The sequence below is a fragment of the Triturus cristatus genome, chromosome 9 (genome assembly GCF_964204655.1).
Source record: "Triturus cristatus chromosome 9, aTriCri1.1, whole genome shotgun sequence".
Lineage (NCBI taxonomy): Eukaryota > Metazoa > Chordata > Amphibia > Caudata > Salamandridae > Triturus > Triturus cristatus.
In genome coordinates, this window is record NC_140592.1 from 161,249,177 (window position 1) to 161,275,819 (window position 26,643).

General features: G+C 44.9%; 1 protein-coding gene across 4 annotated transcripts in view; it reads right to left on the minus strand.

Annotated features, from left to right (window-relative positions):
• Positions 1 to 26,643, minus strand: part of ERC2 (ELKS/RAB6-interacting/CAST family member 2) — a 2,271,945-nt gene that overhangs the window by 414,608 nt on the left and 1,830,694 nt on the right. For all 4 annotated transcript variants that reach the window (XM_085624647.1, XM_085624646.1, XM_085624648.1 and 1 more), the window contains one exon: positions 26,209 to 26,343. In XM_085624647.1, the coding sequence (XP_085480773.1) occupies positions 26,209 to 26,343 (135 nt within the window). The remainder of the gene's footprint in view (positions 1 to 26,208; positions 26,344 to 26,643) is intronic.

Below are 26,643 nucleotides of genomic sequence, written 5' to 3' on the forward strand. Positions count from 1 at the left end.
ACTTGAGAACCTAACCAACATCGGACTCAAGCAGCTAGTCATCACATCAACTCACTCAGCTGGCCACATGCTTGACCCCATCTTCTCCGCATGCAGGTACATCAACTACAGCCACACCACCAAACTCTCCTGGACCACCCACCACTGCGTGCATCTTGCCTATGCCACATCCACTGTACACCACCACACTCACTGTCCCCATTTCAGCTGGATCAAGGCCACAAAGAACTTCTTGTCAACTCCCTTAGCACAACCGCTCTGCCTACGCCAACGGACGCCAACATCGCAGCATGCAACCTCCACCGATGGATCTCCAACTGCATTGACACTCTGGTACCCCTCAAATAAAGACCAGGCAACCAACACTCCAAGAAAGCCAGCTGGTTCACTCCCACCCTCCATAAGTCCAGACGCACCTGCAGACAACTCGAGAAGTGATGGAGGAACAACAGAACCCCGGAAACCCACAATATCTTAACATCCGCCATAAATGCACACCTCCTCAAAACTCCAAAGAAAATGGCCCGCCAAAACAGAATTTGCGCCAACGCACACAACATCAAAGAACTCTTTGTGATCATCGAGCAGTTCGCTAGGCCCAACAGCGAGACCACAGATGTCCCGCCCGGCCAAGACCTCTGCAACAAACTCAGCACCTTCTTCCACCACAAGATCAGGCAGATCTACAACAGCTTCAACAGCCTAGACCCTACCACTGTGTCCGACACCACAGCACACAACCACGCCACACCCCAATAGACGGTGCTATGCTGGGTCTTGCTCACAACAGAGGACACACACAAGACCATGAAGAGCATTCACTCAGGAGCCCCGTTGGATCCCTGTCCATACCAAATCTCCCAGAGAGCAGCCGCCGCTATCGCTTCCTAGCATCGCCGCACCATCACCTGCTCGATTGAACGCGCCACCTTCCCCAATGACTGGAAACACCATGAGATCAACACTCTGCTGAAGAAACCATCCTCAGATGCGACAAACCTCAAGAACCTCAAACCCATCTCCCTCCTCCCCCTCCCAGCCAAGGTCATCAAGACGGCCATCAGCGCACAACTCTCTGCATTCATAGAAGTGAACCACATCCTGGACACCTCCCAATTGGGCTTTCGAAGAAATGACAGCACCAAGACTACAGTCTTTGCCACCACTGACGACATCCGCTCCCACCTCGTCCTGGGCGAGATTGCTGACCTCATACTACTGGACCTCTCGGCCGCCTTCGACACCGTACTCCACTGCACCCTAATCACGAGACTCCATGATGCTGACATCCACGACAAAGCACTGGACTGGATCCACTCCTTTCTCACCAACCGGAGTCAGTTAGACTATACCCTTTCCTCTCAGAATCTACAGAGATCAGCTGCGGAGTTCCCCAGGGTTCTTTGCTGAGCCCCACCCTCTTCAACATCTACATGGCCCCCTCTCCCAGCCATCGTCAGAAGCCATGGACTCAATATCGTCTCCTGTGCCTACGACACCCAGCTGATCCTTTCCCTCTCCAACGAACCCACAACTGCCAGAACCAACTTCCACAGCAGAAATAAGGCTGTTACTACCTGGATGAAAGACAGCTGCCTCAAGCTCAAGTCTTAAAAAACCAAAGTACTCATCCTGGGACCCACCCATTCAGCCTGGGATGACTTTTGGTGGCCAGTCACTCGGGGACCAGTTCCCACCCTGCATGCAAACTTCAGCATCATACTGGACTCATCGCTCACAATGAACCGCCAAATCAACGCAGTTTCCTCAGCCTGCCTCCACACGCTCTGCCTGCTTCAAAAGACATTTAGATGGATCCCCACAGAATCCAGAAAGATGGTCACCCATGCACGCATCACTAGCAGACTCAACTACAGCAATGCACTCTATGCAGGCATCACCCAGAAACAGCTCAAGACAATATAGAAGGTTAAAAACGACGCAGTCAGACTGGTCTTCGACATATCCCGCCCCAGCCACATCATGCAACACCTCTGACAACTCCACTGGCTCCCCCTCAACAAGAGAATCATATTCAAGTTCCTCACACATGCCTACAAAGCTCTCCACGATTAAGGACCAGCATACCTGAACCACCGCCACGCATTCCACGTCCCCCTCAGACAATTCCGTTCCACCCAACTCACCCTAGCTTCCATCCCTAGGATCCAAAAGACCATTCTCCTACCTTGCCGCCAAGACCTGGAACACCCTGCCCCTCCACCTCAGGTATGCCTCGCTGACCCAATTTAAGAAGGAACTCAAGACCTGACTCTTTGAAGGATCCTCCTTCCAGATGGACCCGCAGCACCCCCCCTCCCCCCGTTCCTTGAGACTCTCACGGGTGAGTAGCCGCGCTTTATAAGCCCCTGATTGATTAATGCTGAAAGGCAAAATATGCAGAGTCTTGAAAGGTCCTTAATAATGCCTTATGTTTGGCAGTAGCAGGCTCTACTGCCCATTAAAGTCTCACTCCAGTGTTGCGCTGCAAGACTAATCCATGACAGGTTTTAGTGATGATGCTGCGCACATTCTACATTTGCTCTGCAGAAACTAAGTAACCAGGTATGGTGTTTGTGTGAGAGGGAGTATTGCATGCTCTCCATATTCCATGCTGGAAACACACCTAAAACTACTTCTGATAAACGCAGGGAGTACTTGACTTTTCAAAGTGGAAAAGGTAAGGTACACCCTACATTTGTGGGAATTTAGGGAAAGGATTTTCTCCATGGGCCAAAATGTTTCCTCAGGTAGAAAAGCAATTTGAAGAGAAATAATATATTCATGCTCATTTTTGCAATGTGCACTTGTTAGAAATGGTGTCTCTAATTGGCAGTGGTTTTCACCCTGTCCAAGTAGGGACCCTTTCTCTAGTCAGAGTAAGGGAGTCACACAGCTAAGATAACCCCTGCTCACCCCAATGGTAGCTTGACACAAGCAGTCAGGCTTATCTTAGAGGCAATGTGTAAAGCATTTGTACACAGACACAGTAACACAGTGGAAACACAACTAAAGAAGGCCAAACCAGTTTAGAAAAATAGCCAATCTGTATAATGAATAAAACAAGATCAAAATGACAAAAATCCAACATACACATGTCAAAATATCACTTTTAAAAGATTAAGCAAGATTAGTCTATAGAAATAGATGAAGGCATTTGTTTTAGCACAAAGTATCTTAGATACGTCAAAAATCAAAGCTGGTGCAAGGCGAAATGGAGGAGAAGCGCTGGAAAATCAAAGCGATGCGTCTGTTTCTTACTACGCAGAGGAGGTGATTTGCCGGTTACTTACTGACAGGGGAGGTGATGCATCGGTTCCTTACTGACAGGGGAGATAATTTCTTACTGGTAGGGGAGGTGTTGCACTGGTTTCTGGACACACTGACTCCGTTCCTTATTGCAGTGTGGTGTGGTGTCGATGAAGAGTCAGCATTCAGGGACAATGCTTCCAAAATCCCAGTGTGCTGTGTAGACGCGGCAGTGCCGATGCAGGTGCTGCATCAATTTCACAGCCACAAGCTGGTGCTGCATCAGAATCGGAGTGGGTGCCATGGACGTTGGTGGCATGGTGCTCGGGACTCTCACACCGATGGTCCTGACATGCTATGGCAGCAACCTGGGGCCTGTGGTGAAAGCTGTGAACCACGCTTCGGTGCAGGCAGCAGCGATGCATTGATCTTTTGCAGCTATGTGTCGAGAAAACAGGAGCTGGGAGTCAATGCATGGATTTTCTCCTTAAGATCACCAGGTTTCACTTCCACGGGCCCAGGAACTGGATTTGGCACTCCTTGGCAAGTAAGGGCTCTCAGCAGAACAACCCAGGCACTCATAGGTGAAGTCTTTGATGGTCCTAAGACTTCTTAACAGGAGGCAAGCACACACAAGCCCTTGGAGAACCTTGGAAGCAGGATGTAGAAATCAAAGTCCAGTCCTTTCACTCCAAGGACAGAAGCAGCAAGCAGCAGGCCAGCACAACAAAACAACAGGTGGAGTGTCAGTACCTCCTACAGTATCCAGCTCTTCTTCCTGGCAGAAAGTCCTCAGTCAATCTAGGGGCATCAGAGGTCTAATACTTATACACCTTTCTGCCTTTGAAGTAGGCAAAATTTCAAAATATTTTTTTTTAATGCACAATAGCCTGGCTCCAGACATACTACGGGGGGAGTGTGGAGAGAGCTTTGTATGGGGACAGTCACAGCCCTATTCAAATGTCAGTGACAACTCTTCCCACCACTCTAGCTCAGGAAGGCCCATCAGCCTGGTGATGGCCCATCAAAATATGTAATGCACACCTCATTTCCCTTTGTGTGACTGTCTAGAGTGAATTCACAAGAGCCCAAGTGTCAGCCAACCCAGACGTGTATTCTACGAACAGGCAGAGGCACAGAATGGTAAAGCAAAAAAAATGCCCACTTTCTAAAAGTGGCATTTTCAAACATGCAAATTACAAACCAAATTTCACCAAAAGGTGTATTTTTAAATTGTGTGTTCCGAACCACCAAACTGCAAATCTCAATCTGCTCCCAATGAAAAATGACATTTAAAAGATATTTTAAAGCAATTCCCATATTACCCTATGGGAGAGATAGTCCTTGCAATAATGAAAAACAAAATTAGCAGTATTTCACTATTAAGACATGGAGAGCTACCAGTACATGTCCTACCTTTTAAATACACTGCAGCCTGCACATAGGGCTGCCTCGGGACTACCTCAAGAGTGACTTACATGTATTACAATGGAATGTTTGGGCCTGGCAAGCGGGTGCATATGCCAGGTCGAAATGGCAGTTTAAAACTGCACTCAGACACTGCAGTGGCAGGCCTGAGACATGTTTGCAGGGCTACGCATGTGGGTGGCACAATCAGTGCTGCAGGCCCACTAGTAGCATTTGATCTACAGGCCCTGGGCACACCTCAGGCACTTTACTTGGGACTTACTAGTAAATCAGATATGCTAATTAGAAATAAATCAATCATCAATATAATTTAGACAGAGAGCATATGAACGTTAGCACTAGTTGGCAGAGGTAAAGGGCCCAGAGTCATAAATCCAACCGAAACAGGGCTGAATAATTAAGAGGAAGATGGCAAAAAATTTGGGGATAGCTCTGCAAAAAGGGCCAGGTCCAACAGCACTCTTGTGGATTTCTCATGATGTACAAATTCCAGGGGTTTACGCACCCAGCAGTAGGCATAGCTTACTCCCAATATGGTAGATGTAGTTTCCATACATTTCTGAGTGTACTCCTCTGGCTTTTTATGAATTACGACATAACCATACAAGTAACTGTGACTTAGACTTCACAAGGGGTAAGGAAAGAAATATAAAAAAATATATAAATATATAAAATAGGATATGCAGGGACACCTTTTTGTGACTAGGGCCATCGTGCATCGCGTTAACCGGCATGCACAGAAGCAGCTAGCATAAAATGCACACTTTTTACCATTTGGTTTTTATTAACACTGCAGCTTTCCTGGTAGACCAAGACGCTGCAGGTGAATAAATTAAGAAATGGCATCCGGAATAGAGCACACTGAAAGACAATATAGCTGCTTTCAAATTATGCAGCAATTACCGATTTCAAATTGCATTCCAATTCGTGTACATTTATGTTCTTGAACTTATCATTTTTCAATGAGCAGCAATTAAGAAAATGTCTCGAGTCCATAAAATTCAGATTTCTAACACTTTATTACATTCACAAACTAAATAAACTAAAACGTTACTGATTATGATTGAAGCAGACAGGAACCTCGGACTGCCAGCACCACCGCTGTTCAGGGAATAAAAAGAGCTCCCAGATGTCAACTCTGGTTAAAAAACAGATGTTAGAACAGATCTATCGAAAGCTGCTACACTACTTACAGCAGTTGGGAAGAGGATGGTGAATGTAACATGTTTTACAAAAGCAGAATGAGGAGAAATTGTGGTATATGGAAAAATCACAAAGATATAGTTAAAGGCAGGCACATGTTGGGCTGGGACAATGATCTAGAAAGAAAGAACTTTTGGCTCAAAGGTAGGAGGAGGCAACAAAAGACAATGGGGCACATGCATCAACAATGCCATTTGCGATTCCTTATTAGCGAAAAATAAGGAATCGCTAATTAGGAATAGCAAAAGGCTGTGCATGTAGGAATCGCTATTCAAATAGTGATTCCTTAACTTTCCTTAATTGCTACTAGCAAATTGCGAGTAGCAATTAAGGAATGCCATCCCAATCATTCCTATGGGCCTCTAGGCCCATAGGAATGAATTGGAGATTGCATGAGCAAATAGCGAGTACCAGTAGGTTCTCGCAAATTGCTCATGCAATTTCAAGGGTGCAAGGGTGTCAAAATGACACGCTATTGCACCCCTGAAATTGATATGTGCACATATGTTGCACACACACATGCTCTAAGGGCATGTGTGTGCGCAACATGAAACTTTGAAAAATGCACAAAAGTGCATTTTTCAAACTTTTAGCAAATTACCATGCAGTTCATCTTCATGGTAATTTGCTCCCCCTATTAGCGAATTCGCTAATTTTTTAACTTTCATGCATTGCATTTAAGGAATCCCAAATTGAGATTCCTTAAATTAAGGAATCTCTATTTGGGATTCCTTAAATGCTATCGCTATTTAAGGAATCGCTTTTTAAGGATTCCTTAAATAGTGATTTTTGCTTTTGGGTTGATGCATTGGGATTGGGTACTTTTAACTCAATACCGGGAGCTATTAGCGAATCGGTATTTTACCGACTGGATTTTGGCTTGATGCATGAGGCTCAATAACTTTATGACAACTTAATGCAGAAGGCTTCTTCTAGTGTTCTTACCCAAGAAGCTTCAACCAGTGACGCCCAATTATGTACTGGCAAATTTCATTACATCGACTCCTACCCTTTCCCATCACAGTCCATGTGAGGACATTCACCAGCTCTTCACTGATGTGTGTATACTTTATACACCAACAAAGACTACAAATAAAAATAATATATGCCTCACATTTTCCTGTGGTATGAACTACTTATTGCCCTGAATACCAGGAGAGGGTGGGGATAGGCATGTGACTTAATTATTGCACTGAATACCAGAAGAGAGTGGTCATGGGACTGTGACTTGTACAATAAGGATTTAGCAATTAAGATTTTTTTTAATGTTCTTTTAATTATACAGTGAACAAATGAAATGGGAGTTGATCACCCACTTCAGTCTGATGTAGAGAAGAAATATCCTGTAATAAATCACAAACCCCACCTATACCCTCCCTCCTTTGAATTCATCAACAAGGATTTCTACTGTCGATCAAATGGAAGGAATACATTGACACTACTTCACAGATGAAAACCATAAATTAGACACTGATTACAAGTCGGGTACAAATCCTAATTTAGGTGCCTATTGTTGTTTGCCCCTGAAATAGGGTTCCCGCCTTGGTGCAATCTGAACATCCTGGTGTTTTAGCAGGACAGGTTCTGCTAAATAAAACCAAGCACAAATCATGCAGGAAAATAACACATGAGTTTGCAATCCTTTTAAGGGGGAAAACATGTGCATTCAACACATTATCACCCAGTTGTAACTTTTGAATGTATTTATTTATTTTAGGATTTTATATATAGCGCACAGCTAACCCCAACAAGGGTGTCCCAGCACTGAAACAGATGGCAGATAAAAAATACAGAGTGGGACACTAAAGGCAGGTGAACAGACAGGTCTTTAAGGCACGTCGAAAGATGGGTTCTGACTCAGAGTAGCGAAGTGAAAGTGGTAGGGCGTTCCAAATTTTGGAGGTGATCACCTCAAAGGCTCTGCCACCCATTTTAGACCTGCAAAAATGGGGGGTAGCAAGGAGACGGAGATGGTTAGATCAGAGGGTCCAGCTGTGTTGATAGTGCTTGAGCCGCACTCTTAAGTAAGCAGGGCCATGTCCTTGGAAAGCCCTGAAAGCCAAGGTGGGAGCCTTGAATTCAATCCGTTTACTCACTGGAAGCCAGTGAAGCTTACTAAAATGGGGGGAGATCGAGTGGCGAAAAGGAATTTTAGATTACTCTAGCCGCCGCGTTTTGAACAATCTGTAGACACTTAATCAGGTAGGCTGGTGCCCAAAGATAGAGAATGTTGGCGTAGTCTAGATGGAAGGTTATTAACGCATGGATTATAGTCCGGCGGGACTCCAAGGGGAGGAAGTGAAGAAATTTGCGAAGAATGTAAAGCTTCCCAAAACAGGAGGAGGACACCTGTCTAATTTGAGTATTGCAAGACAGATCATTATCAAACCGAAATCCAAGGTTCCTGGCCGAGTCCACAGGCTTGGGAGGGGGGTTCATCTCGGGTGACCACCAGAGCGACGGGGGGTGGGGAGATTTTTTGGTTGAAGAAAAGCACATCGGTTTTATCCGAGTTTAGCTTAAGGGTATTCAGTGACATCCACGCCGAGATGTTACTCAGCAAAGTCTAAAATTAGAGAATGCCACCTCAGAGTGTTCTTCAAAGGAAAACACCAGTTGGGTGTCATCAGCGTAGGAGATCACCCTCACCCCGCAAGATTCAACCATAGCCGCAAGGGGGGAGAGGTAGGCATTGAAAGGAGAGGACTCAAGGCAGAGCCTTGGGGGCCCCACATAGCAAAGGCTTTTTGTCTGAGACAAAAGGAGGGAGGGAAACTTGTTGGGTTTGACTGACCAGATAGGACCGGATCCAAGACAGGGGTGTGCCTTGAATCCCCAGGTGGTTTAATCTATCTAGGAGGATAGAATGGGAGACTGTATTGAACGCCGAGGACAGGTCGAGGAGCACTAGCATGGCTGCTTTGCCTGAATTCACACATTCACGGATGGTGTCAGAAACTTCGAGGAGGGCGGTCTCAGTACTGTAGCCGGATCTAAAGCCGGACTGAGAATCATGAAAAAGGTTATGGGATTCCAAATAGCTGGAGAGTTGTTCCTGAACTAGTTTTTCGAGAATTTTAGCTGGTGCAAATAGAAGGGAGATAGGTCTATAATTTTTATATACAGTGGGGTCGGCATCCGTTTTTTTACGAATAGGCACTAGAAGGGCCTGTTTCCACTCTGAGGGGAAGGTACTAGAGCAGAGGGAGGAGTTCCAAATCTGGTTTAATGGGTGTTGATGAGTGGGGCTAAGGTATTGAAGAACTGAGCTGGGCAAGGATCTTTGGGGGAGCCAGATTTACACATTAACAGTTTATGGAGAGAGGTATCAGAAGAGATGGGCCGAAAGGAGGTCAGAACATCATTGCTCGCCGGCTTAGTGGCAGGGGCTGGGGGGAGATGTGAAGGGGGAAATGTTGAATAGATATCAAGAATTTTGTCCTGGAAGACATCAGATAGCCCATTGCAAAGATTCAAGGTAAGAGGGACTGCACTCGTGGTGGCGGTAGGCTTGGTAAAGTACTTAACAATATTTAAAAGAGTTTTAGCCGAATTGCCTACAGATTGGATTTTATTAATAAAGTAATATCTCATTGTAGAGCGTTTGAGTTTGTGGAAGTTTTTTAGGGCCGCTTAATATACTAATTTAGCTGTGGGGTTGTAGGATGATCGTATAATCAAAGGGGGGGACGGAAGAGCTGGTTATTTAAAGAGGTCCTGTTCCTATGCTCCTAGACGTATACTTTATTCACAATAAGGAGACAGTTCTTCTCTTCAGGCAGAGGTGGTTGGGATCACTAACCGCCTGCAATTTTGTGGTCTCGGGGGGGGGGGAAGATCTGTATTTCAGATCTTAATGCCCTCACACACCTGTTAGGGTGTCATGCTTCATCATTGGGCGCTCCTCGTCCTGTCCAATGGGCCTGGTGGCATCTTTAGCGGAGATCTTCTGATCTGAGACCGCCGTTTGTGAATTGTGTGTGTGAGTGGAAGAGGTCAGTGGCTCCTAGTTTGTGTATGAAGGTGAATAAAATAGACCCTGGCCCTGTTGATTCTTTAATAAAAGTGTCAGGGCTGGGACTAAGTAAAATCAGTGGGGCTACTGCAATGAGTCAAGGTGTCTGGGTAGCCTATCGTTGACTGAGGTCAACATGTTTCGTGTCTATGTTGCTCCGAGATAGAGCGACACTTCATCAGGACCGAAGGTAGATCTAAATATCTAGCGAACTCTGTTGGTCGGTTAGGAGATGGGATCTACCCCAAAATAAGCACAAACCCTAATTCAGGGTTGTCAAAGAGATACTCCACCTAGATAAATGGTGACAAAAAGGAGGGCAAGAGAGAACAAAGAAATACCATCAACAACTAGTGGAGGTAAACCTATCCAACATTCAGGCCAATGCTAGAAGCGAAGGTCTCTAGTCTGGGAGGACCTGTCTCCTTATTGTGAATATGTTGTAGGATGATCGCCAGCTTCGTTCCAGTTTCTTACAATGGCTTTTCTCTACCCGGAGCGCAGAAGTAAACCAAGGGGCTGATGGTTTTTGTCTAAAAGAATTTGTGAGTTTGAGGGAGCAACAATGTCTAGAGAGGAGGTTAGCCAACTATTAAAATTTATGAAGTCAAGATCAGGGTCACCTGACAGATGAAGAGGGATGAGGAGAGTGCAGGGGACATGCTGTTGCATGTGATTTTTAACCATTTCCTTCTGCTTTCCAGGTTATGGGGAGGACTAGAGGTCCGTGGATGTAGTAAAAGGCTGAAAGGAATTAGGAAATGGTCAGACCAGGTAAGTGGTAAAGGGGGAGCTGCAGTCAGGTTGGGATTATTTGTGAAAATCAGGTCTAACGTGTGCCCAGCCGAGTGCGTAGGGCCATTAACCAGCTGGGTCAGATTTAGTCCATCCAAAGTAACGACAAGTTAACAGGCTTTGGTGCAGTGGGTGTTGTCTGCATGTACGTTGAAATCTCTGAGGATCGTGAAATGAGCATGTTTGAGCGAAAGGTCTGCCCCCGCATTATAAAGTTCGAGCAGATGATTGGTAGGGGAGTTGGGGGGGTCTGTAGATCAGAATCCCGGCCATCACTTGATTCGAGGCCAATATAACGCAAAAGTACATGGCTTCTAGGAGCCCTACATTAGGAAGTTTCCTATGTGAGATTTCCCAACTTGAGGGAAGGACCACTGCTACTCCTCCTGGCCCTATTGACCCCCCACAATCCGATAGCCAGTTGGAATGGCTAGGGTGAGGTCAGGATTAGAATGGTCCTTGGTCCAGGATTCGGTCAGGAACATTAAGTCCCAGGAGTGGATTTCCAGGGAAAGCCAGATGTCATTTGAATGGCGGGGAAGGGATCTACAGTTTATCAAGCAAGCTTTGATAGGGGGGAAGAGTAGTATTCTGCTTCGAATAGGTAGGGGGAGAGGGGATGGCAGGGAAAGGATGAACTGGAAAAGCAATGAGAGTCAATTGAATGAGCTACATTTAGATAGGAAAAGGAGTCCTGAATGATCAGGATTTAGCGAATGCTCACATTTCCCAGTCTTTAAGTTTAAGAGTTGAGTCCTGGACCAAAAAATAGGTCCAGCAGAAGAGCCATGCGCAGCGTGGCTGGCGCTGGCCGCGGGAAGGACGCGGACGGGGGCAGACGGGCATGCCTTTGGCACACCGATGGCACGCAAATGGCGCCTCCGCTGCTCGTCGAGAATGGCATGTGTCTTAAATAGGCTGTGGCTGTTAGAACGCTAACCATCAAGCTCCGCCTCCGTCTATGGCCGGAAAAGAAACCAAAATGCCACCAGCTCCCTCCACGCAATCAGGCGAACCCGTGGTGGACTAGGGAGCGGGGCTGAAGGTGCCCGTCAGCCAGGGGGAGACTCCTTGGACAGGTAAAAGGTGAAAGAAGTGAGGTCAGCAGAGTTTGTGGCAAGGTGCAAAGTGCAAACCAGTATAAGAAAGCGGTGCGTTAAAACAATAGCGGGGTAAAGAGGTTTAAAAACAGTTAAAATTGATTAACAGAAAAGCTAGTGCCTACTTCTGCGCGCATCCGCTGCGCGTCAAGAATAGCATGTGTCTTAAATAGGCTGTGGCAGCTAGAACGCTAACCATCATGCTCCGCCTCTGTCTATGGTCGGAAGAGGAACCAAAATGCCACCAGCTCCCTTCTCTGAACTGGATGCACATCTGGAAAGAGTTCTCTTCACTGAAGGTTGCAGCCAACGTTTGTCCTCAACCAGCACACATTCAGTTAAGTATTGCTTGGTCTGATGTGTCATGTTAGGTGAAGTGTGACTTCTTCTTTACAGTGATTTTCCCCCCTGGTGGGCAGGTTAGTACATGCAGGGTTGAGGTAAATTGCTGTGTTCGGCCAGGGTTCTCTGTATTTCATGTATCACATTGTTTTTATGTTGCCCTGAGAGGCAGAGTACTTCTTGAGGTCCTTACCTTAAGGCATCTTGGGGTGAATGCCCTGACAACACAAGGATGTGCTGGGAGCAGATGGTCCCCCTCCTTCCATATTACAAATGTGATGAGGGATACAGCTCATAAGCCACAGTCTGCCTCGAACATTTCCACTGTTCAATGTAGTTGCTGGCACAATAGAGCAAGCCTGTTCAGCACAAAAGGCCAGGAAAGACCTGACCCTTGTTTGAGATAATACATGGACAACTTATCTACCAAGGCAGATATCAGCTGTTGCATTATGTCAAAAGGAGAGGCTGGCCCTGGACCTAGACCCAAGTATCTGGCTCACTAGGTGTAGCATCCAGCAAGCCCCAAAACTACAAGAAATCGGAAAGAAAGAAATGCAGACCCTTTTTTCCACAAATGAGCAAGTGGTCATCACAAATTCTACGAAACAATAGTTTTCAATATCCAGCTCTCATTCCCACTCGAACACTCCGTCCCCTATTCTTCACGAGGTAGAAGGTAATCTAGTTGTAGAAGAGATTAACCTAGAAAGTAGGAACCGCCGTTTAATTTGATACATCCACGTCATCCGGCTGCCAGAGTTACTGCAATACCAGAGCTTGAATCCAGTAGCCATGCAAGAGGCCACATTACCGGTTCCACTGTAGTCACTCATGCCCTACCCTTATAGAAAGCAATGTGAGATGCATAGCGTGGACTTGAGGAGGTGGAGAATAGTGATGCACAGGCCTAACTTCTCTTAGTTAAGCCTATTATCTTGATCACGTATATGTGTCCCAATGATTCTCCTAAGGCTTTGAGGCTCTTCTTGGCAGTACCTGCACCAGGCGGATGAATCCGTATCCTGTTCCTCTTTGTTGACAGGGCATCACAGGGCATAAGCATTCAGCATCCCCATCCTTGCATTACTCCAAGGTGGGATTTTCTCAGGATGTGAGGCTTTATAGGAAGTCTAGTCAAGGAGCTCTTAGTCTACTTGGATTTCCCCAATACTTTCATTCACCATGACCCCCTGTTGTTGTGGGAGCTCAAAGTCAAATGATTTTGAGTCTACTGTCTAGAGAAAAGGCCGGGCTAACATTTCAAGTCTTCTTGAAATAATTTTCGAAGTTCCATGCAAGCCGTTTTTGCAATATGTATTTTTTTTCAAAATCCTGACGTTGTTGCTTCTTGAAGAAGAGCATACAAAGTGGTAATTGTAAGATTACCTTAAAATAATCTACAAGTCTGAAGATCTCACTTCAATTTCTTAACTCTCACGCTTAAACAGGCTACTGCTTAGTAGTCAGGACGAATCTTGGGGGATTTGTGTGTAAAAGAGAGGCAGCAGGGCGAGTGGTTGCCCCTTATGTTGTCAGAAGTTGGAAAGTAGCATTGCACAAAATGATGGTGCCCCCTGCCGCAGATGGTTAGTGGCCACTCAAGACTTCACGTCTCCCACATTCATAGATCATGTGATCAAAGGGGACCCCTAAAAGGTGTGGCCTCTGTGCCGTAGGAGCTTATATTACACACCTAGAGTGAGTTGATAACCAGTAATACCTGGTGTAATGGGAAATTCCACATTTTATAACCATTATTCCGAACTGAAATAATATTTTCAGCCACCCACCCTTTCTGATGCCTCTTACAAGCAGCCACAAGCTACCACTTACTTAACTTTTCTGTACGCTCCTCAGCGTTTCTGTTTCCCGAAATGCGAGTGCTTTGTGCTGCTGATGACACAAGAGAGAGTACCACAGAGCTATTCTGAGAATGCTAAGGTTAGCCAACGTGCTTATTTTGGCTTTTATAACCTGTTACAATTATTGCTCGAAGAAAGAGTTATGGTACCAAATTCTGAAGTTTATTTAATGTTAAAATGTTATTTTTTGTGACCTTAACATAAAATATAATGATTTTTAGACAGATAGGTCAGTTGGTGGCCAACCAAATTATGTACAAATATAGCTCTCCTCAAGCTAAGCTATAATCATTGACAGCACATGTTCCAAAAATCGCTGTTTTCTTTACACACATGCTGTTCCTCTCTTGGCTCTGGGAAAAAAAGAGGCCGACCGCCAGGCACTATAGAAAATCCAGTCTGTGCACACGTGTGTTCATAGACCCCATTGGCGACCTGCGGTCATTTTCTCCATGCCCTCCAGCCAACAGCACAAGCCAAGTGATGCTGGAGTCTTTGAGTGTCTTAATCACTATCAACCTTGTTGAAAAAACGTAGTCCTGGTATTACACTACTGCAGATTAAAAACAGTTGTGACACACGTGCCTCGTTTGGCTCACTGCAAATTCTTGAAACTACTCCTTGTTTCTTTTGGCTTGTGAGCCAGATGTAGGATTTCTGCATCATGAGGGGTCACTGTGAGTTCAAACTTTACAAATGTTGTCAATGGCCTTCATCCTTCTCAGGTACGTATTAAGCAACAGTGCTCTTTTTGTGGTCAAAACATGTCTAACTTTCAACAATAAAAATTATTAAAAGGTCTGTTAACATATATTTTTGAAGTATGGGTAGTGATAGAGTTTTACATGAGTAATAAGTGGTTTAAAAATATAAAGGCACTTATTCAGAAAGGGGCACGCCTGCAAGTGCTGGCTATTGACTGAGATATTCACGTCGTTGAGTCCGCATTTCAAGCCGCCTCCCAATACCGATTTAGAGGGAGATAGAATTTGGGGTCCTGAGTCATGCTGTAATATTGCATTAGGCTTAAGCGCCTTAGAGATTGTTAGGATGGATGTGATAAAGGCGACAAATTCTCCAGGTCAGAAATTGGAGGATTAGGAAAGGCCCCCCCCCCCCCACTCCAACACAGACGGTAGTTACTATTTGGAGGAAGGCGACACGTAGGATGGGATGGAGAGGCAGGGCGACATTACGGACTCCCCTCTGGGATTCTGACCTGTTCTGTGGCCTACGGAGCATAGAGGGCCATAGTAAATGGGGTTTGTTGGGACTCTCCCAACTAGGGGTGGTCTGGAGGGACGGGACGATAATAGCCTTTGATGAACTCCTGACATAATATGAGCTCTCGTGGAGCCAAGTCCTGCGATACCAGCATTTCCGATTCCTACTTACTGGGTGCAATGCTTTGCAGGAAGAGATTTAGGAAGAGTCCCCACTGGAATACAGGGTACTGGAATCCCCCCGATGAGCCATGCAGTGTCCCGAATTTACTCCACACTATTGAACAAGAGTCTCCCATGCTGGGCCCTCTGAGAAAGAAATGGGAAAGGGATTTGGGTGGACTAGAAGACTATGTCTGGAGTCTGGCATGTGAGTACCTTTGGCACGTGGCAATCTGAGCGGGCTTCAGACGGATCTAGTTTAACATTTAGCATAGAGCCTACTGTACCCGAACCCACCTGTTTTGAATAGGCTGGGTTCCAAATGAGCAATGTTCATGAGGCTGCCACAAGCGAGGAACCCTAATCCACACACTCTGGGTATGCCCGAGACTTGGAACCTACTGGAAGCGAGTGAGGGACGGAATATCAGCAACACTGGGGCAGGAGGTGCAGCTTACTCTGGGAATCTAGGCCGAATAAACTCTATACTGCTATGCACTGATATTCAGCAACCTGGCACTGATGGTGGCCCGCAGAGATACACTGAAACACTGGGGCACCTGCCCTGCCCAAGTTGTGGGAATGGTAGGAGGGCCTGAACTGGTGAATAGAGCAGAAAAAATTATGTAACAATCAAGAGGGTATCTATGTAAATGGGACAAAATATGAGCTCCATGGAGATCAGTGAGGAACGGATCGACTAGAGAAGCAGGGCCGAGACCCGTTACAGTGGAGGATGAAATGAATACTATCCTGGCGGCTTGCAGAGGGGATAGGCACAACTACTCCCAGGGTCTGGGGAGGATTAATGGCTGCTCCACTGGGGTCTGGTCCACACAGGACTCAAATTATAAGATTTACAATAATAATGCATTCCCGTCTGTGCGTCCTCAGGGCCATAAAGGGGATGTTTATGATGTTTGTTTCTCTTGATAAGACAAATAAAGAGATTTAAAAAACAAAGTATGGAAGAATTTGTGAATAACTACTTAAATGAATGCATAAATACCAATTTTCAATGGTATTCCACATTCCAAAGCAGAGCATGGTGAAATTACCCGTAATCCCTTGGTAATTTTGAGTGCAAAATAACCACATCAGTAGTGCCCTCACAATAAACTAATAGTAATGTGGGCCTTTGTAAAATACTTGTATTGTCTAAAATAATTAGGAGTTAAGATAGCTACAGTGAAAACACCTACCTGAGAAGACTCTTTAGGCAGCTGTCTTTAATGTGCCTGTACGTGGACACCAAATTAGTGCCTTAACTCGGTTTAACTAAATTTGCCACAGCGCTGTCTGACATTCTGTATTTTTTCACGGAAGGAGAGATTGATGACATTGCACTTTTCTGTGGAGTGAGGAATTGGTATGTCAAGCAGGAAGTTGATGCAGTGCTTGGTTGCCTAGAACAGCCTTCTGCTACTGTTGGTGACTTTATTGATGGTGTTGGCATAGTACTTTGCTCTAGCTGATGTGTTGAGCTGCTTGCATGTTAATCAAGAGATTCTCTAGAGTTCTGTTTTTCTTCTATGTCCTTTCCTGTCTGCAGAATGATTGTTTATTGTCTGCAAGTTGTTTAGAGTACCAGTGTGCAGAAGGCTTTGGTTTGCACTTCCATGTTGTAATTGGCTCATGGATGTTCACATAGCTTTCCAAAAAATTGTTGAAGTTGTTTTGAAGAATATTGGTATTAAACATGGAACTAATAGGGTGAGAGATGAGTTCAAGAATGTGGAGGCTCATTATGATGGCTGTAATGGGACCGACCGCCAGACGTGCGGCGGTCCCACCGGCCCAATTAGGATGCGCCCACCATACTGGAGGGCGTATCCTGGCCTTTTACCATTGCGGATGGTGCTACTGGCTGCAGCACTGTCCACAATGGTAAAACGGCATGCCCAGGGGCCAGCAATCCCCACCAGCTCTTCCATGACGGCATTGCTGCCATGGAAGGGCCTGTTTACAACCCACATCATAATATGGCTGGCTGTGCCAACTAGGCACCGCCACCATATTACTGGCCCAGCACCGCCCGACCGGCAATCGGAACGATTGCCGACCAGCGGAAAAGCGGCAGACGGACTTTGCGTCCGCCGCGATACCCACCGCCATCATAATATGGCAGGGGGTATTTCTTATTACGCCATCGTAATGAGCCCCCTGGTTGGCTTGGAAGGACCGGAAGGTTTGGTCTTTTCTTTTGTGGTGACCTGGTTTGTTGGTAGAATGCTGAGATGGAGATAGGGATGGTGAAAGGGTCTGTCCACTCCAGGGTTTTGTATAGTTCAGATTGAATTATTGTTGATGTTGAGAAGACCAGGTAGAGGATGTGGCCTTTGGAGTGTGTTTGCTGTGTGGTATGCAGTAACATGTTGAGTGTATCGATAAGGTTGAAGTGTTTTTCTTTTTAGCCTGTGTTGTCTGGGAGTTTAAAGTCACCGAATAGGGTGGTGTGGGCATGTTGCTTGGATGAGGTGGTGAGGAGAACTGAAAATTCATCAAAGAAATCCTTGTTCTGTCCTAGGGATTGCATATGGATGAGATGGAAGGTGGTGGTTTGAATTGCAGAGTGGAAAAGAACATGTCACCATCTCCATGGATTTGAGTGTTACTAGCTTGAAGTGCAGGACCAGGAAGACTTATGGATGACAGTGACAGTGAGAAATCCTCCCTTCTTACGTGTACGGTCCCCATAATAGATGTTGTTGCCCGTGGGAAGAAGGACATCTGAGATTTGCAAAGATGTAGGCGTTAACCATGTTTCTGTGATGAACAGGGTGTCAAGCTTGTGATTGGGGATGATGGCTGTGATGTATGGTGCACAAAGTACTGCACAGTGAGTGTTAAGTTGAGCATAAGTTGGAATAGGTGTTGCGTAGTTGGAAGATGTGTGGTAGTAAGTGGGATGTGTATGGAGATTAGGTCTATATGTTGTGTGAATGCTAGTCTAGTTGTCTAAAATGCTAATGAGTGTCTGGGTCATCTACATCATACTCAGTGTGATTGTGGGGCTTGGCAGTGTATAGTGCTGGGGGATACATTTGAACGTATCTTAATGTGTGAGTTTTAGTGGAACAGTCGTTCTGGTCCAAGACCCTATTTGGCCCGAACAGGCAATGCCCTTGTCTGTGTCCACCCTGTGCTGGGGATATCTAGGCATTTACATGCCCTGAAGAGTTGATTAAAGTAGGTAGAAAGTAAAAAGTGTTGTAATTTCCTGTGCAGATGGGTGAAGGGAAATCCAGTGATGTCACTTTTTGTGCAGATGGATGTAATTAAATTAAGTCCTCTTACTAGGTTTCTTCTTTTAAAGACGGAGTAGGCAGGAATCTAGGCCCAGATGTAGGTGGCCAAATAGCGATCGGTAACGCTGAAATTAGTAAAATTCCAGTGTTACCGATCGCTATTTGGCTGCGAGCAATGTAGGTGAGTTTAAACCTACTAGCAAAATAAGGAATCGCAAAATTGCGATTCCTTATTTTGCTCTTGCATTTAAGGAATCGGGAATTGCGATTCCTTAAATGCAATGTAAGTAGCACAAAAGTAAGTGCACTTTAGCCTTAAGGAATCACTAATTACCACCAACTTCAAGTTGGTGGTAATTAGCGATTTCCTTTAAAAAAGCACTTTTTTGCTTTTTTTAAAGTGCCATGTGGCACACATTCATGCCCTTAGGGCATGTATGTGCGCCACATGTGCACACATGCACATTTCAGGGGTGCAACAGGGTGTCCTTTTGACACCCTAGCACCCTTGAAATAGTGCCCGCTATTTGCCATTCTTTAATACCGAATCGCTAATAGTGAATATCTTCCCATTCATTCCTATGGGCCTCCTAGCCCATAGGAATGAATGGGTAGGTATTCCTTATTAGCTAATCTCAATTTGGGATTCGTTATTAAGGCATGTTAAGGAATCACTAATATTTTAGTGATTCCTACCTACATTCAATTTTGCGAGTCGGTAAAATTCGCTATTAAGGACTCAGTATTTTGGTTTTACCTACATCGGGCCCCTAGTGATTTCAGTGCTGCTGTGGAATCATAATTATTTCATAATTTCGAGAAATTCCATCTTAATTAAGAGACAACTTTTAATATTGGCATTTCTGTAATAAGAGCACACTTCAATGGGATGGCGAATTCCTAAGATCATTGCTTTTGTCAATAGATCATATTTTCAGTGCCAGACTCATGGCGCCCATGTTTAAATTACTACCAGATGAAACCTGTTGATTTCATATGAAATTCTGTTGGCCAGTCGGAAGCCGGGCAGTAATCTCAATGGTGGGCCTTTCCGCCCTTGAGGTTATGATGCACGGTTTCCAACATGGTTTCCATGCTGGCCTGTCCGACATGGACACCATGTCAGAAAGCGTGCTTAGGGTCCACCCTTTGGTGCATGGCGTCCGTGTGGAGCCCTTGGGGGCACATATGGTGCCCCCAATGGCCCCAAAATTCTTTCTTCTCTCCCCAGTGACTCTCAGCACCCCCTAAGCTCAAGAACGGCTCAACTATTTCTCCACGAGGCCTCCCTCCATCACTAGTACTCTACACCAACTCTATGGAGGATGGAAAACATCACCTAATTCTCAACAACTACATCACTTCAAATCCATCTACTGAGAAAAATAAAGTCATCCATTCCTCGATAAGACTTCAAGACAGCAATGCAAGCTTAAGTGCTGCCTCACATAGAAGGAGAAAATGCAATACTTGTAGGTCGTTACATTTCAACCACTTTATCCCCCGGAGCCTTTCTCCATGCAGAGGCCAGGCTGCTCACCAGAATAAAGCGATGAGAGAATGTCAGTGGCGCAACACAGGCCCCCGCAGCCCCAGCTATGTGGGGGGGGCAGTTCCAAGGTCCCCCTTCAGCCCAGTACTGTGCCCCGAGAGCTTCTCAATGAGCCTGGAGGGGGCCCCTCCACGTACCTTGCATGGGGGCCTCGTTACGCCAGTGGAAATTATTACGCCTTTCTCAAGAGGCCTACACTGTGTCCCGCTGAATGCTAAAATTCATTTTTTATTAGTTTCCTTCACCCATAATGCCATCCACAAAGGTCTTCCATCTCATCTAGCTACAGGAGAAACTCTATATGATAGGAAGACAGAGGAGTAGAAGAACACCCCCACCCAGTATGACATGTTGCCACTGTCACAAAAACCAGAACCCTTAACCAAACCTTTTCTTGCTCTGCACCCAGGCACAGTAAGAGTATTCCGAAACATATCAGACAGAAACCAGAACTCTTTGTGTTTAGAGGGAATCTGAAGAGCAACCTCTTTAGTCTTTATTTGTCTAACCATCCATCCTTTCAGCCTATTATTCCAATATATCTATTCCTGACCAGTGTGTATAATTGACAGCTTTTGTTCTGTAAAGTGCTCCAGTGCCCTTGTGTCATGAAATGCAATAAATAAATATATAAACTGCCTCCATGTTACCCTCCAGTTACCCTAGACACATCACTGAGTCACAAAAGGGTGTGTTTTTCTACTGTAGTGTAAATTAACATTTTGAATTGCACTTCATTCCGATACAAGAGGTCTCACAATGTTCCTCCACTTCTCACAAGTGAAACCTGTCTGATCCCACAGTTATTCTTATTGCACTGAAATATCATTTTGATTCTCAGCTTGATCTCCATCATCTAGCATGGATTCCTGCTGCAATATCTGAACTCTGCACTTTTTTATGAAAGTTGGCATTCTCTCCTCCCCGTGCAACATTTGGCACTATATTTCCAAAGCAAATATCTGTGCAGAGTCACCAAACCCCTCTAAAAAGTGGCTTTGGAATAATTTTTTCCACTGTTCCTGGCCAAATATCTTTACATAAATGTTGCGTCCACAACTAATATTTAAGAACAACTGTGTAATTTCTTGGGGACCCTACTGTTATTAAAAAGGAATCTTTTTCCTTTTTAGTGGGAATGGAACGGGATGTGAAATAGCATTCTGTCACGTTGGCTCTGAGTCAAATAAGAAATAATATTTCAATGCACTTTCACATTGATATGTACGCTGCAGTATTTTAGACTATCAAATATTTTTTGAGTCTTGTCCGCACACAGCTGTTGCTGTACCTTGGCCAGGCCTATTTTGTTTCTAATACACATTGAGGAGGCTTTGGGTTAGTCCTGTGCACATGTTTAAATGGATTGTTTTCCTCTCTCAGTTGTCTCCTCTTGATTTGATGGCTTTCCTCCCTATGCATATATTTGTCCCACCCAAGAGCATTTTGGCATCACTGTCTTCCGATTGCTGGTCGGCATGTGTCCTTCCACTGCTGAAGTTGCCTGCATTTAGGGAACTATTGTTTTCTTTTACTTTAGGCACTCCATGAAATTGCAGGTTTCTTCCTCTCTCTCCCACTGTGCCTCCTTCACTTTACTCTTTCACTGTCTGTACTGCTTCTCCCTCCCCCAGCTTCTGTTACTTACCCTACCCCTCCCAGTTCCACTTGTTTTTTTAAAACCTATTTTAAATGTTTCTACTTACCCCCACTTTTCCATTGTTCCCCCACACTTCTACCACTTTATTATTTTTTTTAACAATTTTGTTTTTTAACAACTCTTTATTTCCCAAGTGAGGGCCAATGCAGTGTACAAGCATGAATTAAAAAAATGCAGCTAACATTGGCCATTATAAAGTAAAAACAGTAACCGGGATCAAAAACGTGCAGTACAAAATGCTCAGGTGCACCTGATATAAAAGGTACTAGTGCTACAACCCCACCAATGTGACTATGAATGGCCCCCTCATTCTTCAGGGTCCACCTCCTGTTCCTCTGTTAGGCGCACCAGTTCTGGTGGTGTGGGTACCCTCCTGTCTCGTTTAACATAGGTGTGTAAGGGAATCCATATATTTTCATATCTTGGCATAGTATCTCATAGCACTGCGGTGAGATGTTCCATTGCATGAATATTCCATACTTTAGTCCACCACAGTGGCATGGGGTTCCCCCATTCCAGTGCCACCACCAGGCGAGCTGCCAAGAGCAAAGACAATAGCAATTTAGTCGTGAGTGATGAGAGGAGGGACAGCCCATCATCGTCAGTCAGAGCCAGGAAGGTTATTAGAGGTTGCATTGGTAAGGTTACATTTGTAATATCTTTTATTGTCCCAAAAACCTGGGCCCAAACTCTTGTATCTGTGGCTATTCCCACCACGTGCATATATGTCCCTCTCAACTCACAACCCCTCCAACAAGAGTTCAAACATTTAGCAATAGCTTTCAGGCGTATGGGTGTCATATACCATCATAGTATAATTTTAAATGCTTTGGCCCTATGCTGAAGACAGATCAAGCATTAGGCTGCCTGTTTTCAAATCAGAATGAAGTCACATTCCGTCAGTTCTAGGCCTGTGACTTCTGCCCATTTTGTTGTGTATGAGTTACATCGTGGTGATGTCAAATGTTTTGTATAGCCTGTACAACATTCTAGTTGTGTCCCCCTCTGATATTGCTTTATTTAAAAAAAATATTTTATATACTTTTCATTGCTCTTTGTGCTATCAGCAAGCATCCATCCCCAAAAATGTTTTGGTCCATTTCAAGATGGCCACCAGCATATACACACTGTACGTTTGCACATTGGGCATCTAGGAATAGTTATTAAATTAACAAACCCATTAAAAGATGGCCTCCACAGATGTGCACATATCCACCATGAGAAGCTTTGAACTGGATTTCTAAAAATGTTACAAATGGATACAAAGATGGTAATTATAGATTCGTACATCCACTGCGGCCACCTCTGAGTGGCATTTGTTAAAACATCACAAATGCATTCAAAGACGACTGCTGTGGATGTTCCTGCACCTACCACCATTTCTTAATGCATTTGTACTACTTTTATAACTCCTGTTCCAAAATGGCCACCACAAATGCTCTTGGGGCAGCTATCCAACAAAAAAGCATTTGCAAAGGCAATAGGTTTTACTGCATAGACATGCTGGCTTTCCAAATGCTCGTCTAAGCTGGTAGACTAGAAAATCCAGAAATAAAGATGGGGTGATGGCATGTTGGGTGCTAAAGGTACGAGGCTGGATTAATGTGCTGCTGGAAGCATAGCCACTATTACACATTTATAATGCAAATATATAGCTTACATGTTGTTCTTGTTCTCAATTGTGTGCGTTTCAATATTATGTTCTACAGAAAACTTATTCTGAAGTAAATTGTGATAGTGAAAATCATTCCAGGGCCCTCCAATCGCTTGGATGTTAATCACACAAATTTCATATCTTAGATAGGAAACCTAGAGAAAAAGAAAGACTGAAGGTCAGTAGTACGACCCATTAATTTGTGACTCGCAAATTGCATCGCCTTTGCCACTTGCAATTTGCAATTCGCAAATTGGGATGCGCAACAGTATCTCAGCCACTGTTTGCGATTCCTTATGGGGTCGCAAATTGCATGTTTCATTAATATTAATGAGGCAGGCGCAATTTGCGACCCCATTAGGAATGGCTAGCACTCACAGGGATGGTGGCCTGCTGGGGTCAGCAGACCACCATGTCTGTGACTGCTTTTTAATAATGCAAAAAGAACAATTGATGGACAGAATGCAGAACAATGTCATACATTCACCCCAGTACAGAGATCTGGGCCTAAACCCATCGTTTTTTTGCTCACCATGCCATTCCAGTTTGGACCCAGCCATATGCAAATTAGTCTTGACCCTGCGCCCAATGGGGCAAAGAGGGGTGAAACCCTGAAACCGGTCCTAGGATGCTTGTTTCTGGTCTAGGGAGGACCTGGCTTAGCAGGTTGGGCTGGACTGTTCCCATGAGGCACAGGGTCAAGACTGATTTGCATATGGCCAGGTCTAAACTGGGGTGGCATGGTGAGCAAAAGAATGATGAATTTAACCCAGATCTCTTGACTGGGGGTGAATGTTTTGATTTGTTCTGCATTCTGTCCATCAATTGTGTGTCTTTTGCTTCCTCGCCCTAAGTGCGCCGGGTATGCCCAGACATGGGTTCCGGGCTCACTGGGCCACTGGATTCAAGCTATCTTTGCTGAAGAGGGGCGAAACCCCGAAACCGGTCCTAAGATGCTTATTTCCAGTCCAGGGAGGACCTGGCTTAGCAGTTTGGGCTGGACTGTTCCCATGAGGCACAGGGTCAAGACTGATTTGCATATGGCCAGGTCCGAACTGGGGTGGCATGTAGAGCAAAAGAATGATGGATTTAACCCAGATCTCTTGACTGGGGGTGAATGTTTTGATTTGTTCTGCATTCCGTCCATCAATTGTTTGTCTTTTGCTTCCTCACCCTAAGTGCTCCGGGTATGGCCAGACGTGGGTCCCGGGCTCACTGTGCCACTGGATTCAAGCTATCCTGACTGCAGAGGGGTGAAACCCCGAAACCGGTCCTAGGATGCTTGTTTCCGGTCCAGGGAGGACCTGGCTTATCAGTTTGGGCTGGACTGTTCCCATGAGGCACAGGGTCAAGACTGATTTGCATATGGCCAGGTCTAAACTGGGGTGGCATGGTGAGCAAAAGAATGATGTATTTAACCCAGATCTCTTGACTGGAGGTGAATGTTTTGACTTGTTCTGCAATCCGTCCATCAATTGAATGTCTTTTGCTTTTTTAATAAAGCAGTTTTTTTTTTAAATGCAGCCCATTTTCCTGAAAGGAAAACAGGATGCATTTAAAAAAGAAAAATGAAACTTTTCAGTTTCATGTTTTAAGGGCAGTCAGTGGTCCCTGGGACCACTGCCTGCTCTTAAAAAATATTTTCTCATATACTCACAAAGGGAAAGGGGTCCCCAGGGGACCCCTTCCAGTTTACAAGTGGTTTACCACCTACTTGAAGTACGTGGTAAACTGCGAGTGTTTTGTGGCCGCAAATGCGGTCGCAAAACAAAAGTACATGGCCTGGTGACTCGCTATTAGGAAGGGACGCCCCTTCCTAATAGCGGGAGTCCCAAGTGCTATTTTGCGAGTCGGCGACTCGCAAAATAGCATTTGTACATGTCGTTACCCTTTTTTGCGGTCTCAAATGGGAGGATCTCCTGTTTGCGGGTGCAAAAAAGGGTTGTACATCTTGCCCTTCATTACATAAATACAGTGTTAAGGACATAAGAAGAGTAACATTTGAATTAGAAGAGTGACTGAAATGAACCTCACCGACATTTAAACTGATCAGTACTGTTGTATAGTTAGGACCAAATGTATATGTTGGCAGAGAGGAAAATTAGTCGCAACACTTAAGGAGTTCCCATCCTGCCAACATTATGATCAGCCCGCCTGATGTAGCAGCAGGCAAACCATGGTTTGACTGAGTAAGGGCCGTCGGAGTTTTGGCTACATGTTTGCTCCCCTAATTATGGTGAGCATACATACAGCCATGTTTCATTGCCCGTCACTGCCAGGAAAAACCTGGTGGTCAGGGGCACTGCACAATGTCCCCATTGCTATGGGAGGAATCTCCCATGACAAGATGGGAATTGCTTTTTTTATTTTGAATAAAGAAAATCCAGCTCTGGAATTTTCTTGTTGAAAATAAAAAAAACTTTGTAATATTGATGTACTGCTTGTCGTGTTGACGGAGCTGTAAGGCAAATTTGCAATGCATTGACGGGCACCGCCACAGCTAGAAATATCAGACCACCCAGCGTACATGTCTAAATTTGAATGGCGGCACCTTCATCACAGTGATGGAGTAATTTACTCCACAGCCCTAGCGGAGAGCTAGCATCCCACCAAATATTAAATCTGGCTCTAAGTATTAGGATTATATAATTCATTTGAGTGTGCTGCATGCTAATTGGAATAATCTCTGACTGTCAAAAAGATGTCACTGACCTGATCTGGAGAAGGTCGATGATTGGGGTGCTGAGACCTTCCAGGAGACTGGTGGTGGTGATGGTGGTGGTGGTGGTGATGTGGGTGATGGTCATCTTCCTCATAGTTGTCTGCCAATTTCATTCGGTTCTGTGTCTGTGCAAAAAGGGGAGAAATCACATTTGATGGCATTCACATCTAAGCTATAGTGCTTCTTAGGCGAAATATAGATCTGTATAGCAAAACAAATTTCCTCCTAAAATTAGATTGAATAAATTAGCCAACACAATTGATGAGATGTCAACAAAGACGGAAAACTGTTAACAGTTTGCACTAATACCAACAGAGCGAAAAACTTGAAACCATGCTGTATGCACTAAGCAGTGCAACAGCCTACAGCATGTGACAATCGTAAGGACAATATTTTGTCAACTGTTAAACCAATGTACAGGACAG